A 13756-nucleotide genomic window follows, 5' to 3' on the forward strand; every position below is an offset into this window, starting at 1 on the left:
CTGAAGAGCTTGAGTAATTTTATATGTACCATTTCTCATCTTTAAAGATTCTTAATTAGTAAAAATATTGTATGAGTATTTTTTTTTCAGAGTATCCTAAAATTATAAGGGAGGACAATGTGTATTTTCTAATTTACCTGAGTATTTTAGTATTAATGTTAGACCGTTTTGGTATGGGAGATTCACTGTTTCCATTTCAACATATAATGCACATAAAATTTTTTGAGATATGTTAAATTCTTTATTCAAACTAAGCCCCAAAATTTGTGTGTATTTTGCATATATGACACTTCTCAAATTAGAGCAACCACATTTCAAGAGCTCAACAGACATCTGTGACTAGTGGCATCTATATTAGACAGTATAAGTCCAGGGGAAAAGATAAATAGTAAGCAAGAGACAAGAACAGCACAAATGCTATAACAAGCTAATGCAGTGCTATGGGAGCAAAAAGGAGAGAATCTCAACTAATTTGTGTAGGACTGGAAAAAAATTCCTAAAGGAAGTGACATTTCAACTAAGCTCAAAAGGAAGAGCTGACATTAGCCACAGGAAAGGGTAGGTGTAGGGAACTTTAGTGGAGGGAACAACTGTATATGTGTTATTTATATGAAAATTCCTGGCTACAAATAGTGTGTATAATCAGTGAAGTCCTTCAGGTTGTTTTTGGAATTATCTTACAAATTACTGACTTGGTAATTTACAAAGTAATTCATGGTAGTTTAAGTGTTCTGTTCCAACTGAAAGCCCCAAATCTGTCTTCTGGAACTCCCATGATTGGGAAAATACTCGAACTGTAGTTATTTGTACAATGGCACTAGGCTTTAGGTTTTAGAAATACAGCTTAGTCACTTGAATTATTATATAATTCCACTAAGTATATTGTGATTAGAAGAGTGGTGGTCTTTCTTGTTGTGACAGATTATTAGTTTTTTGAAAGCAAAGGAAGCAATTTAAATTCTCATCCATATATGGGTTTTACTATATGTCAGGAACACTGGCATATTTCCCAAAGTGCTTGATAATATTGAACATATTTAGCATGAATTTATGAAGAACCAAAAAAGACATTCAAATATAATCCTGCATATTATAGCCTGATAAAATACAGGTTTGTTAAATAAAGATATTGCTTACGAACTGTACTAGGCTGAACAATGTCCCCCAGAGTTCATGTCCACCAGAACCCTGTGAATGTGACTTTATTTGGAAATAAGAACTTTGCAGAGACAATCAAGTTAAGATGAGTGTGTACTGGATTAGGGTAGGCCCTGTATCAAACATGACTGATGTCTTTATAATAAAGGAATTCTGGACACAAAGGCAGATGCACAAGAACACCATGTGATGATGGTGTGGCCTGTAGACTTAGTGAGGCGTATACAGATCACCAAGGACTGTTGGCAGCTCCCAAAAACTAGGAACAGTCAAGGAAACATTCTTCCCAGAGCCCTGCTAATACTTTGGTTTTGGACTTCCGCCTTCCAGAACTGTGAAAGAGTAACTTTCTGTTGTTGTAAGCCATGTAGTGTGCGGTGCTTTGTTACAGCAGCACTATGAAGCTAATACAGGAAACTTCTTGGGCTCTCCATTCCTTCTTGTATTTCCTTTATGAAGCAGCTCTCTTAAGAGACTTCTGTCTAAAGGACTTCAAGATTAATCTCTTTCTCTACTAAACAAATTGCATTCTATTCTCCAGTGTTCCATACAGTCCTGCTCCCACCAAAAGAACCACAGATCTGTTTGCTTACAGCCCAGGGCACTTACTATTGTTAATACATAATTTAATGAAATATCACATGAATGGGTGAAATATGAATACAAAAGGAAACACAGCTGCTGTTTCCATGAATACTAAGTTGGAGACTTTGGAAACTTTTCTCTTATAAAGGTAAGTCATGTACAAATGCAATCAAATTAGATGTGGGTGAGGTAATTATTAAGACAAAAATAATGAAAATCAAGAAAATGTGCTCATTCAGATTGCGTTGGCAGTATCTTTAAATTCTTATTTCATTTTAACAAAAGCAAAATTAGAGCTTATAGAATATATGCCACAGGTGTGGTTATGTAAGGTGTGGTTTATGTAACACACACACAAAAACATATACATATATATGTTCTATAATTCTCCACTTGAATCAACTTTTTCTATGAGCCACACAATCATAACTTCAGGTTACAATAAATAAGAGTGTTACAACTATAAGTACAAGTTTCTAATAGCATGTTTTTATTCTATCCACTTATTAGCCTGTTAGTTTCATGAACATAGAAGCTTTCTGATTTGCTTTTCATTCTACCTTTGGTATTTAGTAAAATGCCTAAAATATAGCAGCCTCTCCCAAAATATTTTTTGAATAAATAAGCACAAAATGGAAAACAATTTTTTCTGTTTTACCCTTCTTCAAAGAATTATAAAAACATCTATTTCTGCTTTATTGACTATGCCAAAGCCTTTGACTGTGTGGATCACAATAAACTGTGGAAAATTCTGAAAGAGATAGGAATACCAGACCACCTAACCTGCCTCTTGAGAAACCTATATGCAGGTCAGGAAGCAATAGTTAGAACTGGACATGGAACAACAGACTGGTTCCGAATAGGAAAAGGAGTATGTCAAGGCAGTATATTGTCACCCTGCCTATTTAACTTCTATGCAGAGTACATCATGAGACACGCTGGGCTGGAGGAAGCATAAGCTGGAATCAAGATTGCTGGGAGAAATCTCAATAACCTCAGATATGCAGATGACACCACCCTTATGGCAGAAAGTGAAGAGGAACTGAAGACCCTCTTAATGAAAGTGAAGTGGAGAGTGAAAAAGTTGGCTTAAAGCTCAACATTCAGAAAATGAAGATCATGGCATCTGGTCCCATCACTACATGGGAAATAGATGGGGAAACAGTGGAAACAATGTCAGACTTTATTGTTTTGGGCTCCAAAATCACTGCAGATGGTGACTGCAGCCATGAAATTGAAAGATGCTTACTCCTTGGAAGGAAAGTTATGACCAACCTAGATAGCATATTCAAAAGCAGAGACGTTACTTTGCAACAAAGGTCCGTCTAGTCAAGGCTATGGTTTTTCCAGTAGTCATGTATGGATGTGAGAGTTGGACTGTGAAGGAAGCTGAGCGCTGAAGAATTGATGCTTTTGAACTATGGTGTTGGAGAAGACTCTTGAGAGTCCCTTGGACTGCAAGGAGATCCAACCAGTCCATCCTAAGGAGATCAGTCCTGGGTGTTCTTTGGAAGGAATGACGCCACCTCATGTGAAGAGTTGACTCATTGGAAAAGACCCTGATGCTGGGAGGGATTGGGGGCAGGAGGAGAAAGGGACGACAGAGCATGAGATGGCTGCATGGCATCACCAACTCGATGGACGTGAGTTTGAGTGAACTCTGGGTGATGGTGATGGACAGGGTGGCCTGGCGTGCTGCGATTCATGGGGTCGCAGAGTCGGACATGACTGAGCAACTGAACTGAACCGACTGAAAGAATTCTATCATCATCAATAAAGTTGTATTATATGGGCTGATTTGTGCCACAAAGATGGATTATAAAGAATTCAAGTTTTCAATGGCATTTACTAAAATGGGGATTTACCTATACATACATGAAAATTCTCATGTTTATATCATTTGTCATAGCCAAAATACGCTTTTCACAACATAATTTTTCTGAAAACACTTAAATTGTTCCTATTCTACAACTTCATATAATTTCTATCGAATACCATACTGCTCTTTTCCAAAGTTCATAGATTAGAGTTCTGAGACAGAACAGGTAGCTTAATTTCTTAAAGGCAGATTCTCAATGATGCCTCAAATACATGACCGTTCAAATTCTAGATCTGATGTTGTCACTGATTAAGTTGTACCACTGAGGATACCTTTCACCATCCCTTGACTTGGTTTCTTCAATTACCAGATAAGGCTCTTTGACTGGATGATCTCTAGGATGCCCTCTAACCCTGAGTCCTCATTTTTCAGCACCAATAGTTTTGGATTTTCTTCTTAATAAAAAATAATGTGACTTCTCACTGCTTTTCTTTCCAAAATGGAAGACAGAGAACACAGCTAGTTAATGACAGAAAGGATAAGGTGGAGATAGATGTGTTAGTGCGTATGGAGTAGGAAGAAGGGAAGGGACAGAAGACAGGGTGAATGTGATGTCAATCTGCTGGTATAAATGCTTTAGGGGAGAAAATCATGGAATATTTTATGCCCACATAACCCACAAGATTGTACTTACTTACTTGCTACAGGAATTTCAACGGTAAGAGGGAAGGGCCTTGAGGTATATAGCAAAAAACTAAAGACTTGGTCCACTCTTCATATTTTATGATTAGTAGCTAAGTAAAACATAGTTTTATTAACTTATGTTATAGAGCAATGGGTACAGGATCTCTAAATCTTGATCTTAGTGAATTTATATTGTTTTATTCCTTAAACCATGGATAATATTAAGATAGAGGCAACTAAAACTAGGTTCTTTCTACAAGCTACATAAGTATTCTCTTTTTTCCTTCTTTAGCTACTTAAAGTAACTTACTAAGAACTTTTGAAACAAATCTTATTACCTTTGGTAAATGAAAATGATGTAGGATTTCAGATGGTCCAACAAGATGAAGAATTTACCACTGGAATTCTGTTAAATAACTGCAGGAGTTGTATTTTTGCCTTAGAAAACTTTCATCATGGAACACAGCTGTGAAACAACTTTGGCTTCAAACAGAAAGGCTATAATAAAGCACCTCCTAGCTAGACTTAAGTTCAAGAGGTTTATAGTGGCGAAGAGCAGAAAAGATGAAATGTTTCAATAACCCCCTCAGGCTGATTTAGTTAGCATTCACAAAGTGGAATAACCTATACATCACATACTCTTTGTTAGCTGGTTGTTTAGAATAGATGTATGAGTCACTGGATTTTATTTTAGCAGTTGGGCGATGCAATTCTCCTTTTGCCCAAAATATTAAAATGCAGAAATATGAAACTAAGAGAGGTAATGTCAGATCTTATACAGGATGCTTATCAACTACTGTGATGGATCGAGAAATTCTTCTGCTCCTGTCATTCCACATTTCACCTTGGTAGGCACAAATGATAAATCACCTCATGCAAAAAACAAAAAATTCTATTATTAAACTAATCAGCAAACTACAGTATATTTTTAAAAATTGTTTGTGGGAGAGAGGTGTTGGAGGGGAGAGGCTTATAAAACCAAAAAAAGCTGGCATAAGAGAAGGATAGGCAAGATTCTACCCTGCATGATTTCAAGTACAGATAAATCCCTCTGGGACTTCAGGGGATTTATACATACACACACATACACACATATATGTATATATATTTTTTCTTCTCTCAGACACTGTTTAGAATTAATGAGGGTACCTGCAACAATGCTGGCAAGCTGCTGAGTTCTAGTGATGGGGTAGAGGGCGCGTGCCTGAACGATTGCTGAAGCGATTTTCTTGGCGTGCTTCTCCTCTCCGTATGCTCTCAGGATGGACGCAAGTGCCTGTTGATCTAACGCATTCACAACATCAGCTGCGGTGGGCATATCAGGGTACCTACGCACAAGAAGGGTCAGTTAGTTCACTGATGTCAGTTGTCACTGATAAGAGGTAAAACTTCACAGAACTGAGATCAAGTCAGGCATACACACATAGTCTAAGAAGGCTTCTGAAGTGTTTAAAGTCACAGACTGAAATCTTACACAAATGAAACAGGTTTTTCATTTCAAATACCCATGATTATGGTAGTGGGACTGTGTAGGACATTCAATAAGGTCCAGGGCAGCAGAAAGTTAAAATACTTTATTAGCCTTTGGTTCAGAAAGAAGTTATTATTGCTTATGAAGATTTCTCCTAAACTAAAATAATGGAAAATATTTTAGATTTAGTTTGTTCAAATTTAAATCACTGATTGAATTTTTTATTTCAGTACAGAAGATACAAGACTTACTGACTGATATTAAATGAGTCTGTATCTCAGGAACTTAACTAAACCTAAGGATGTAAAGTAACCTACTACTTATTAGAGGGTGCAAATTAAATTGAGAAAGTCTAAATAAGAAGATGCTGCTGGTCAGTTTCCCTCACAAAAACCAGAATGACCCTAACAGTAATACCATATATTACTTCAAAATGTTAACAATAGTGGCGTACACACTCATGACAAAAGTCACCATGGGGTAAAACCTGATAGTTAAACAACACTAAACAGGCCTATATGGTAATTTCAGGTGGAGGAGATGAAGCAACTTGACCTCTGGTCAAATAGAATAAATTATAGTAACAAGAAATACTATTCACTTTGTCAGGTCATTCCAATATACTTTACTTTAGGGAAATGGGTCAGGAATGATAATTGTCAGCTGAGATCTTAATTATTAGAAAGACAGCTTTGGTGATAGTACAGTTCTTGCTCCTGTAGTTATTGTGTTGGATTGGTTGTTGGTACCATACTGTAATGACTTTAAATAATGAAGATAAGGTAGTTTTAAGACCTGTTAATCACAGTGGGATTGTCAACAAATATCTGAATCCATAAATATAACACTGCAAAAAACAAAAAAACCCCACCAAAACAACACTGAGCCTTGCTTACACGCCTAGTGCCTCTAGGAAAAAACTTTTATTGTTGTCCTTGGCTTGTCCCCTATATTGCCATGACCTCCATCTCTCTCTCTCCTTCTCTGTGCGTGCATGTGTGTAACCTTATTTTCCAGATCCTATTCTTCTTTTTTTCTGGCTGCCATGGTACCCCCAGATCAATGAACATCCTATAAGGTGGCCTATTGCCATCCAACATGCTTTGCTCCATCAATAATGGCTTTAAGGATAAATATTTAGTCAGTAGAGTCACATCAACCTTGATTAGAATCACAACTGTGCTACTCATATTATGTATTTGAACCTACTGGAGCCTCAATTCAAACCTGTAAAATGAAAGTAACAATGCTTATCTCACAGAATTGTTCAGAGAGCTAAGGGTTCATGCACTTAAGAAATAGACAGCATAGTGCCTGGCACAGAGAAACTCAATGAATGTCACTGCCCTTTCAGTTCAGTTCAGTCGCTCAGTCGTGTCCGAATCTTTGCAGCCCCATGAATGGCAGCATGCCAGGCCTCCCTGTCCATCATCAACTTCCAGAGTTTACTCAAACTCATGTCTATTGAGTCAGTGATGCCATCCAGCCATCTCATCCTCTGTCGTCTCCTTCTCCTCCTGCCCTCAATCCCTCCCAGCATCAGAGTCTTTCCCAGTGAGTCAACTCTTTGCATAAGGTGGCCAAAGTACTGGAGTTTCAGCTTTAGCATCATTCTTTCCAAAGAACACCCAGGACTGATCTCCTTAGGATGGACTGGTTGGATCTCCTTGCAGTCCAAGGGACTCTCAAGAGTCTTCTCCAACACCACAGTTCAAAAGCATCAATTCTTCGGCGCTCAGCTTTCTTCACCGTCCAACTCTCACATCCATGCGTGACCACTGGAAAAACCATAGCCTTGACGAGATGGAACTTTGTTGGCAAAGTAACGTCTCTGCTTTTGAATATGCTATCTAGGTTGGTCATAACTTTCCTTCCAAGGAGGAAGTGTCTTTTAATTTCATGGCTGCAATCACCAACTGCAGTGATTTTGGAGCCCCCCAAAATAAAGTCTGACAGTGTTTCCTCTGTTTCCCCATCTATTTGCCATGAAGTGATGGGACCAGATGCCATGATCTTAGTTTTCTGAATATAGAGCTTTAAGCCAACTTTTTCACTCTCCACTTCACTTTCATTAAGAGGCTTTTCAGTTCCTCTTCACTTTCTGCCATAAGGGTGGTGTCATCTGCATATCTGAGGTTATTGAGATTTCTCCCAGTAATCTTGATTCCAACTTGTGCTTCCTCCAGCCCAGCGTGTCTCATGATATACTCTGCATAGAAGTTAAATACGCAGGGTGACAATATACAGCCTTGACATACTCCTTTTCCTATTTGGAACCAGTCTGTTGTTCCACTATTGCTTCCTGACCTGCATATAGGTTTCTCAAGAGGCAGGTCAGGTGGTCTGGTATTCCCATTTCTTTCAGAATTTTCCACAGTTTATTGTGATCCATACAGTCAAAGGCTTTGGCATAGTCAATAAAGAAGAAATAGATGTTTTTCTGGAACTCTCTTGCTTTTTTCGATGATCCAGCGGATGTTGGCAATTTGATCTCTGGTTCCTCTGCCTTTTCTAAAACCAGCTTGAACATCTGGAAGTTCATGGTTCACGTATTGCTGAAGCCTGGCTTGGAGAATTTTGAGCATTACTTTACTAGCATGTGAGATGAGTGCAACTGTTTGGTAGTTTGAGCATTCTTTGGCATTGCCTTTCTTTGGGATTGGAATGAAAACTGACCTTGTCCAGTCCTGTGGCCACTGCTGAGTTTTCCAAATTTGCTGGCATATTGAGTGCAGCACTGTCCTTTAGAGATTTTCTATTCCTAGATTTTCCAAACGTCATTCTTGGCCCAACCAAAAAATTCCTGTTAGATTTTTACCTAGCTATTAATTCAACTGCCCAAACCACCAAGTGTCAGAATGAATCTTCTTAGTGATGATAAATTTAGACTCACAGGGTATATCCAGTTCTACCATAGAACATATGTTCAGTTCTACCAGCAGAATCCTACGATTAGTATGGATGTACCTAGTAGTTTTTTTTTTCTTTAACCTTCTATTTTTGAATAAAAAAATTAAAAGAGCATTTTGCTCAAATATGGTTCAGTGATTTTATTTTACTGTCATGATAACACTGAATAGTGGTGTAGAAGTTTCCATAGGCAAATGGGGCAAAAGGGACAATATTCTGGAAAACTGACAGGCTGCTAGGAGGTTTCAGATGTTGTTGTTGTGTTGTGTTGTGTAGTCACTCTGTCCAACTCTTTTGAAACCCCATGGACTGTAGCCCGCCAGGCTCCTCTGTCCATAGAATTTCCTAGCAAGAATAGTGGAGTGGGTTGCCATTTCCCCCAGGGGACCTTGCCAACCCAAGGATCAAAGTGAAAGATTGTTGCTAGGAGCCGTGAGTGACGCCAGGATTCTTGGCCTCTGGAGGAGAGGAATTCAAGCAGGGGCCAGTGAAGAGGCTTGATCGTTCAGAGCTTTTGTGTTACAAAGTATTATTAAAGTATAAAAGACACAGAGAAAGCTTCTGACAAACACATCAGAAGGGGGCAGAAACAGCGCCCCCTTCCCAGTTTATAGCAAGAAGTGATACACCTATTCAGTTCAGTTCAGTTCAGTCGCTCAGTTGTGTCCAACTCTTTGCGACCCCATGAATCACAGCACGCCAGGCCTCCCTGTCCATCACCAATTACCGGAGTTCACTCAAACTCATGTCCATCGAGTCCGTGATGCCATCCAGCCATCTCATCCTCTGTTGTCCCCTTCTCCTCCTGCCCCCAATCCCTCCCAGCATCAGGGTCTTTTCCAATGAGTCAACTCTTCGCATGAGGTGGCCAAAGTATTGGAGTTTCAGCTTCAGCATCAGTCCTTCCAATGAACACCCAGGACTGATCTCCTTTAGGATGGACTGGTTGGATCTCCCTGCAGTCCAAGGGACTCTCAAGAGTCTTCTCCAACACCACAGATATTAGCAAGCTGCTAATTGGAGAAAGGAAATGCCTCAAAACTGAGAGTGGCACCAGGCCTCTCACCCACAACATGCATTTTGAGATAGCACTGGCACAAGGTGAGTCATCCTGGCCCTTAAAACAATTGACATGAATCTTGAAGAAAGGCAGATTTCCAAGCAAATACATAGTTCATTACATAGCTTAAGAAAAATCTTTCCATAAGATAAACGCACTGGTTACCTCAAGGTTTGAGAAAAGTTAAGTTCAGGTGGAACCAGGTAGTGGCAACACAGAAGTTTAAAAGAAACCCTTTAAGTTTTGTATAGAGAAGGGGGAAAAGATGTCTGACACTTGTAGTTTGTTTCCTCCTGCTGCTTGAGAGAGAGAGAAAGAAAATGTGCAGTCTATGACACTCGCAGCCTATTTCCTTCACCTGGGGAGCCTAGCCATCCTGCCTGTAAGCCTCGCAAAACCTGCGTCTTCTGCATTGCAGGTGCATCCTTTACTGTTGAGAACAGGCATTCAAATAGTAGAGAAGCTAAGATACAAAATCTTTCCCTCCAAATTCAAAGTTACGAGATCTTGTCATTCCTCCTGAGATCACCTGCTTACAAATTACTACACTTAGGAGAGAAAGAAAATGGTAATGTAAGTAGCAATCTATTCATTACCTTACAGTGAAGAATCCAACTGACAGCAGAGCTAGACCCACAAGTCCTTGTAGCTCAGAACTTCTTTCTTCTATATAAAAACTTATTATAATCTGAAAGCTATTGCTGAATTTGGGATAGTACAGAATAAACTATGCTATAACATTCCAGTGTTAAATAGCAACAGGTTAGGAAAGCCTCTTGTATCCATCTTCAGCGCAGGGAAATATCAGCTTTGCTTTCAGGATTTGACCGGCCAGATTTATTGGCTTGGACTCCCTCTTCCCATAGTACCACTTAGATTAGCATTAAACATATTTTCATCTCTAACTTTCCTTTTTCTATGAAGTCATGTGAACCAATTTCTCCTTTCTGAATGCCATGTAATTCCTTCAGATCTGTTAACATATCTGATTAGTCTATGCCATCTACCTGGAAGCCATCCTGCTTTTCAAGATATACTGGCTCAATACTATTCTTATCTATTACATATTGACTTCGAGTTTAATTCTCAAGGGCTTATTTTCATGTTCTTAGGGAAGAACCTCAGAAACTCTTGATTCACAGACTACAGCTGGATGATGATTTTACATTAACAATATAGGGATTTACTACTACTAACTCAAAGCTTTGTTCATTGTATTTTAGAAGGCATTCTTAGCAAGACACAGGAACAGCAGAAATTTGCTGACATTTTATTACCTCTGCCCAACAACCTCAATCTCCAAACATGAGAAGATATTTGACCTTTACTATTAGTCACTGGTCTTTAAAGGATTTTTATTATTTTCTTTTATGATCACATTCTTCATTCCATGAACACCAATTTGTGCAAAAGAGGGTATAAGGTGCAGAACAAAAAGGTTCCAACAAGCATGGGTCACACTCTAAGTTAGCAGGTCATAGCAAAACATGGGCAACAGTCTATGTAGTCTATGTGTCAATAATTTTCAGGAGATGAAGAAGTCTGTGGGGGGAAAAGTCAAAGTCAACTCAATATTACATTGTTGACTTAAATTGGACATTAAACTTCTCATATATAGGTCCTTCTGGCAGACTGGAAAAAATGTTGAAAAATCTATGTTTCAGTACAGATGTTTGTGCAGGTCTAGGACTGCAGATTAGTAACTCAATAGTTTATAAATTTAGATATGAGAAAGTCTAATGTTCTTTTTAGAAAGTAAGCTTCCCAAATATATGGACCATGATACATAATTTGGTGGTGGGGTTGCATAAAATGAGAAAAAAAAAAATGTTTAAGCCTTGTTTTGTAGATGCAGGCTATTCAGTTCCTGGGCCAGAGTTGGGCATAGAGACAAGTGCTAATCTAAGCTTTTATAATTATTTAGATTTAAAAGAAGTTATCCCATGCTTTCCTAGAATGTGACCCTCTTTGTGGTTATTTAGTATATATTACCTATTTAAATGATGGAAAACAAATGTAATTCCAAGGTGGTGAGGAATGAAGAAGAAATCGAAAGCTGTCTTACACATAGCACTATGTCTGATTCAGTACCATATATTTTAGATTCTCCAGAGAAGGTTGAAATCTTTGTGACTGTACAAGAAACAGGACAAAACACACAATTGCTGACCTCTGGAATCTTGCCTTTTATGCAGTATTCAAAAGAATATGGATTAAGTATAGTCCCTTTTACTTTTCACAAAAGGCATAGTTGGGTCTGCACCAAAATGCAACCATTGTTTCTAAATCAGATTTATCAATATTAGAAGCCTAAAAGATCATATTGTATCTGTAAAAAAGAAAATCAATACAAAAGTTATCCTCTTCACTATTTCGTCTAAAGACAGCAATGATTTTTCTTTTAGAATCCCAAATCTAGTGAAAGACTAAAGACTATAATGAGTAGCAAACAAAACTGATTTATTATGTATGGATGGTGTTGGGTGTGGGCGTGTAATGGGAATTCTACAGTCTTAAAAGGAAATTAAATTCAGAATGTTTTTTGAGAAATTGATTTTTTGCTGTGAGGAGAAAAATGCTTTATCAATACTCACCTGTCACCATCCATTCTCATGTCCAAGGGGCCATCCTTCCGAAGGGAAAAACCTCTTTCAGGGGTATCAAGTTGCATGGAGGAACACCCAAGATCCAAAAGAACTCCATCCAAAGTCCCTGGCTGTACTCCAGCTTTCATTAGTAAGGCTTCTGCCTGGCTGAACTGGCCTAGGATGGCTCGGATCTGTTTACTGGGAATAAGACCAGGAGATGCAAAAAACACTTCTGTTATATTAAAGTCTTTCTTAAGGATCAATGAAAGGGTGCACACTCTATTATTAGCTTATTAAACCAATATATATTTACTAACTGCCAGTCACATGCTTTGCACTATATAAAGACATTTGGATAAGGAAACTGTATCTTTGGTTTCAACATCAGAGGTGGGTTAACATAATTTTATTCCTGCTAATGAACACAATTTATTTACACCTGTGTGAAGGTATAGACGTTAATGAATTAGAAAAATTCCCTTGTCAGACCAGTCCTTTTATTTTTTTTGTTAAAAAAAAAAAAAAAAGGTTCTTAAACCTATGGGCTGGGAAACATATGCCATTCCATCAAAGGAACAAACCCTTGTGCAGTGTTTGTGGAAGTGGAAACTGGTACAGGGACTATGGAAAACAGTATGGAGGTTCCTTGAAAGATTAAAAATAGAACTACCATATTATCTAGCAATTCCATTTCTGGGAATATATCCAAAAGAAATAAAAACACTATGTTGGACTGATATCAGCACACCTTCATATTCATCACGGTATTATTTACAATAGTCAAGACATTAAAACATCTTAAGTGTCCATCAAAGGGAGAGTGGATAGAAAACTTGAGATGCATATGTATGTATTTATAAATCTACACATATATATGTATACATATATTATTCTTCAGCCATAAAAAAGAAAATCTTGCCATTTGTGACAACAAGATGGATCGCAGCATTATGCAAAGTCAGAGAAAGACAAACACTCTATGATCTCATTTATATGTGAAATCTTGAGAGAGAGAGAGGGAGGGGGGAGGGTGAAGGGGAACTATGCTCATAAAAAACAAAGAGAGCAGACTTGTGGTTTCTAGAGGTGGTGGGTGAGGAAATGGGAAGGTGGTCAAAAGGTACAAACTTATGGATAAATAAGTACTAGGGATGTAATGGACAACATGATGATGATAGTTAATACTTATTTATGTGTAGTATTTATGAAATACTATGTGTAGTATTTATGAAAGTTGTATTTATGTGTATTTCTCTTGTATTTATATGAGATGATGGGTGTTAGCTAAACAATGTGGAAATCATTTCATAATACATGTAAATCAAATCATTGTGCTGGACACTCTAAACTTGTAAAGTGTTAAATGTCACTATATACTGTGTTATGTGTCACTATATAATTACTATCTCAATAAAGCTGGAAAAAATAAATTTATCCTAGTAAATAAATTTAAATATAGTATGTAATAAAACAGAAAAAAG

The 13756-nt window shown here is 37.9% G+C and overlaps 1 protein-coding gene across 2 annotated transcripts in view; it reads right to left on the bottom strand.

The window, feature by feature from the left end:
* METTL15 (methyltransferase like 15) overlaps positions 1 to 13756 on the bottom strand; it is a 228061-nt gene that overhangs the window by 35229 nt on the left and 179076 nt on the right. For both annotated transcript variants that reach the window (XM_018059300.1, XM_005690029.3), the window contains exons 5-6: positions 12282 to 12473; positions 5396 to 5574 (exon numbers count right to left, since the gene is read on the bottom strand). In XM_018059300.1, the coding sequence (XP_017914789.1) occupies positions 5396 to 5574; positions 12282 to 12473 (371 nt within the window). The remainder of the gene's footprint in view (positions 1 to 5395; positions 5575 to 12281; positions 12474 to 13756) is intronic.

Source organism: Capra hircus, chromosome 15 (assembly GCF_001704415.2).
Source record: "Capra hircus breed San Clemente chromosome 15, ASM170441v1, whole genome shotgun sequence".
Classification (NCBI taxonomy): Eukaryota; Metazoa; Chordata; class Mammalia; order Artiodactyla; family Bovidae; genus Capra; species Capra hircus.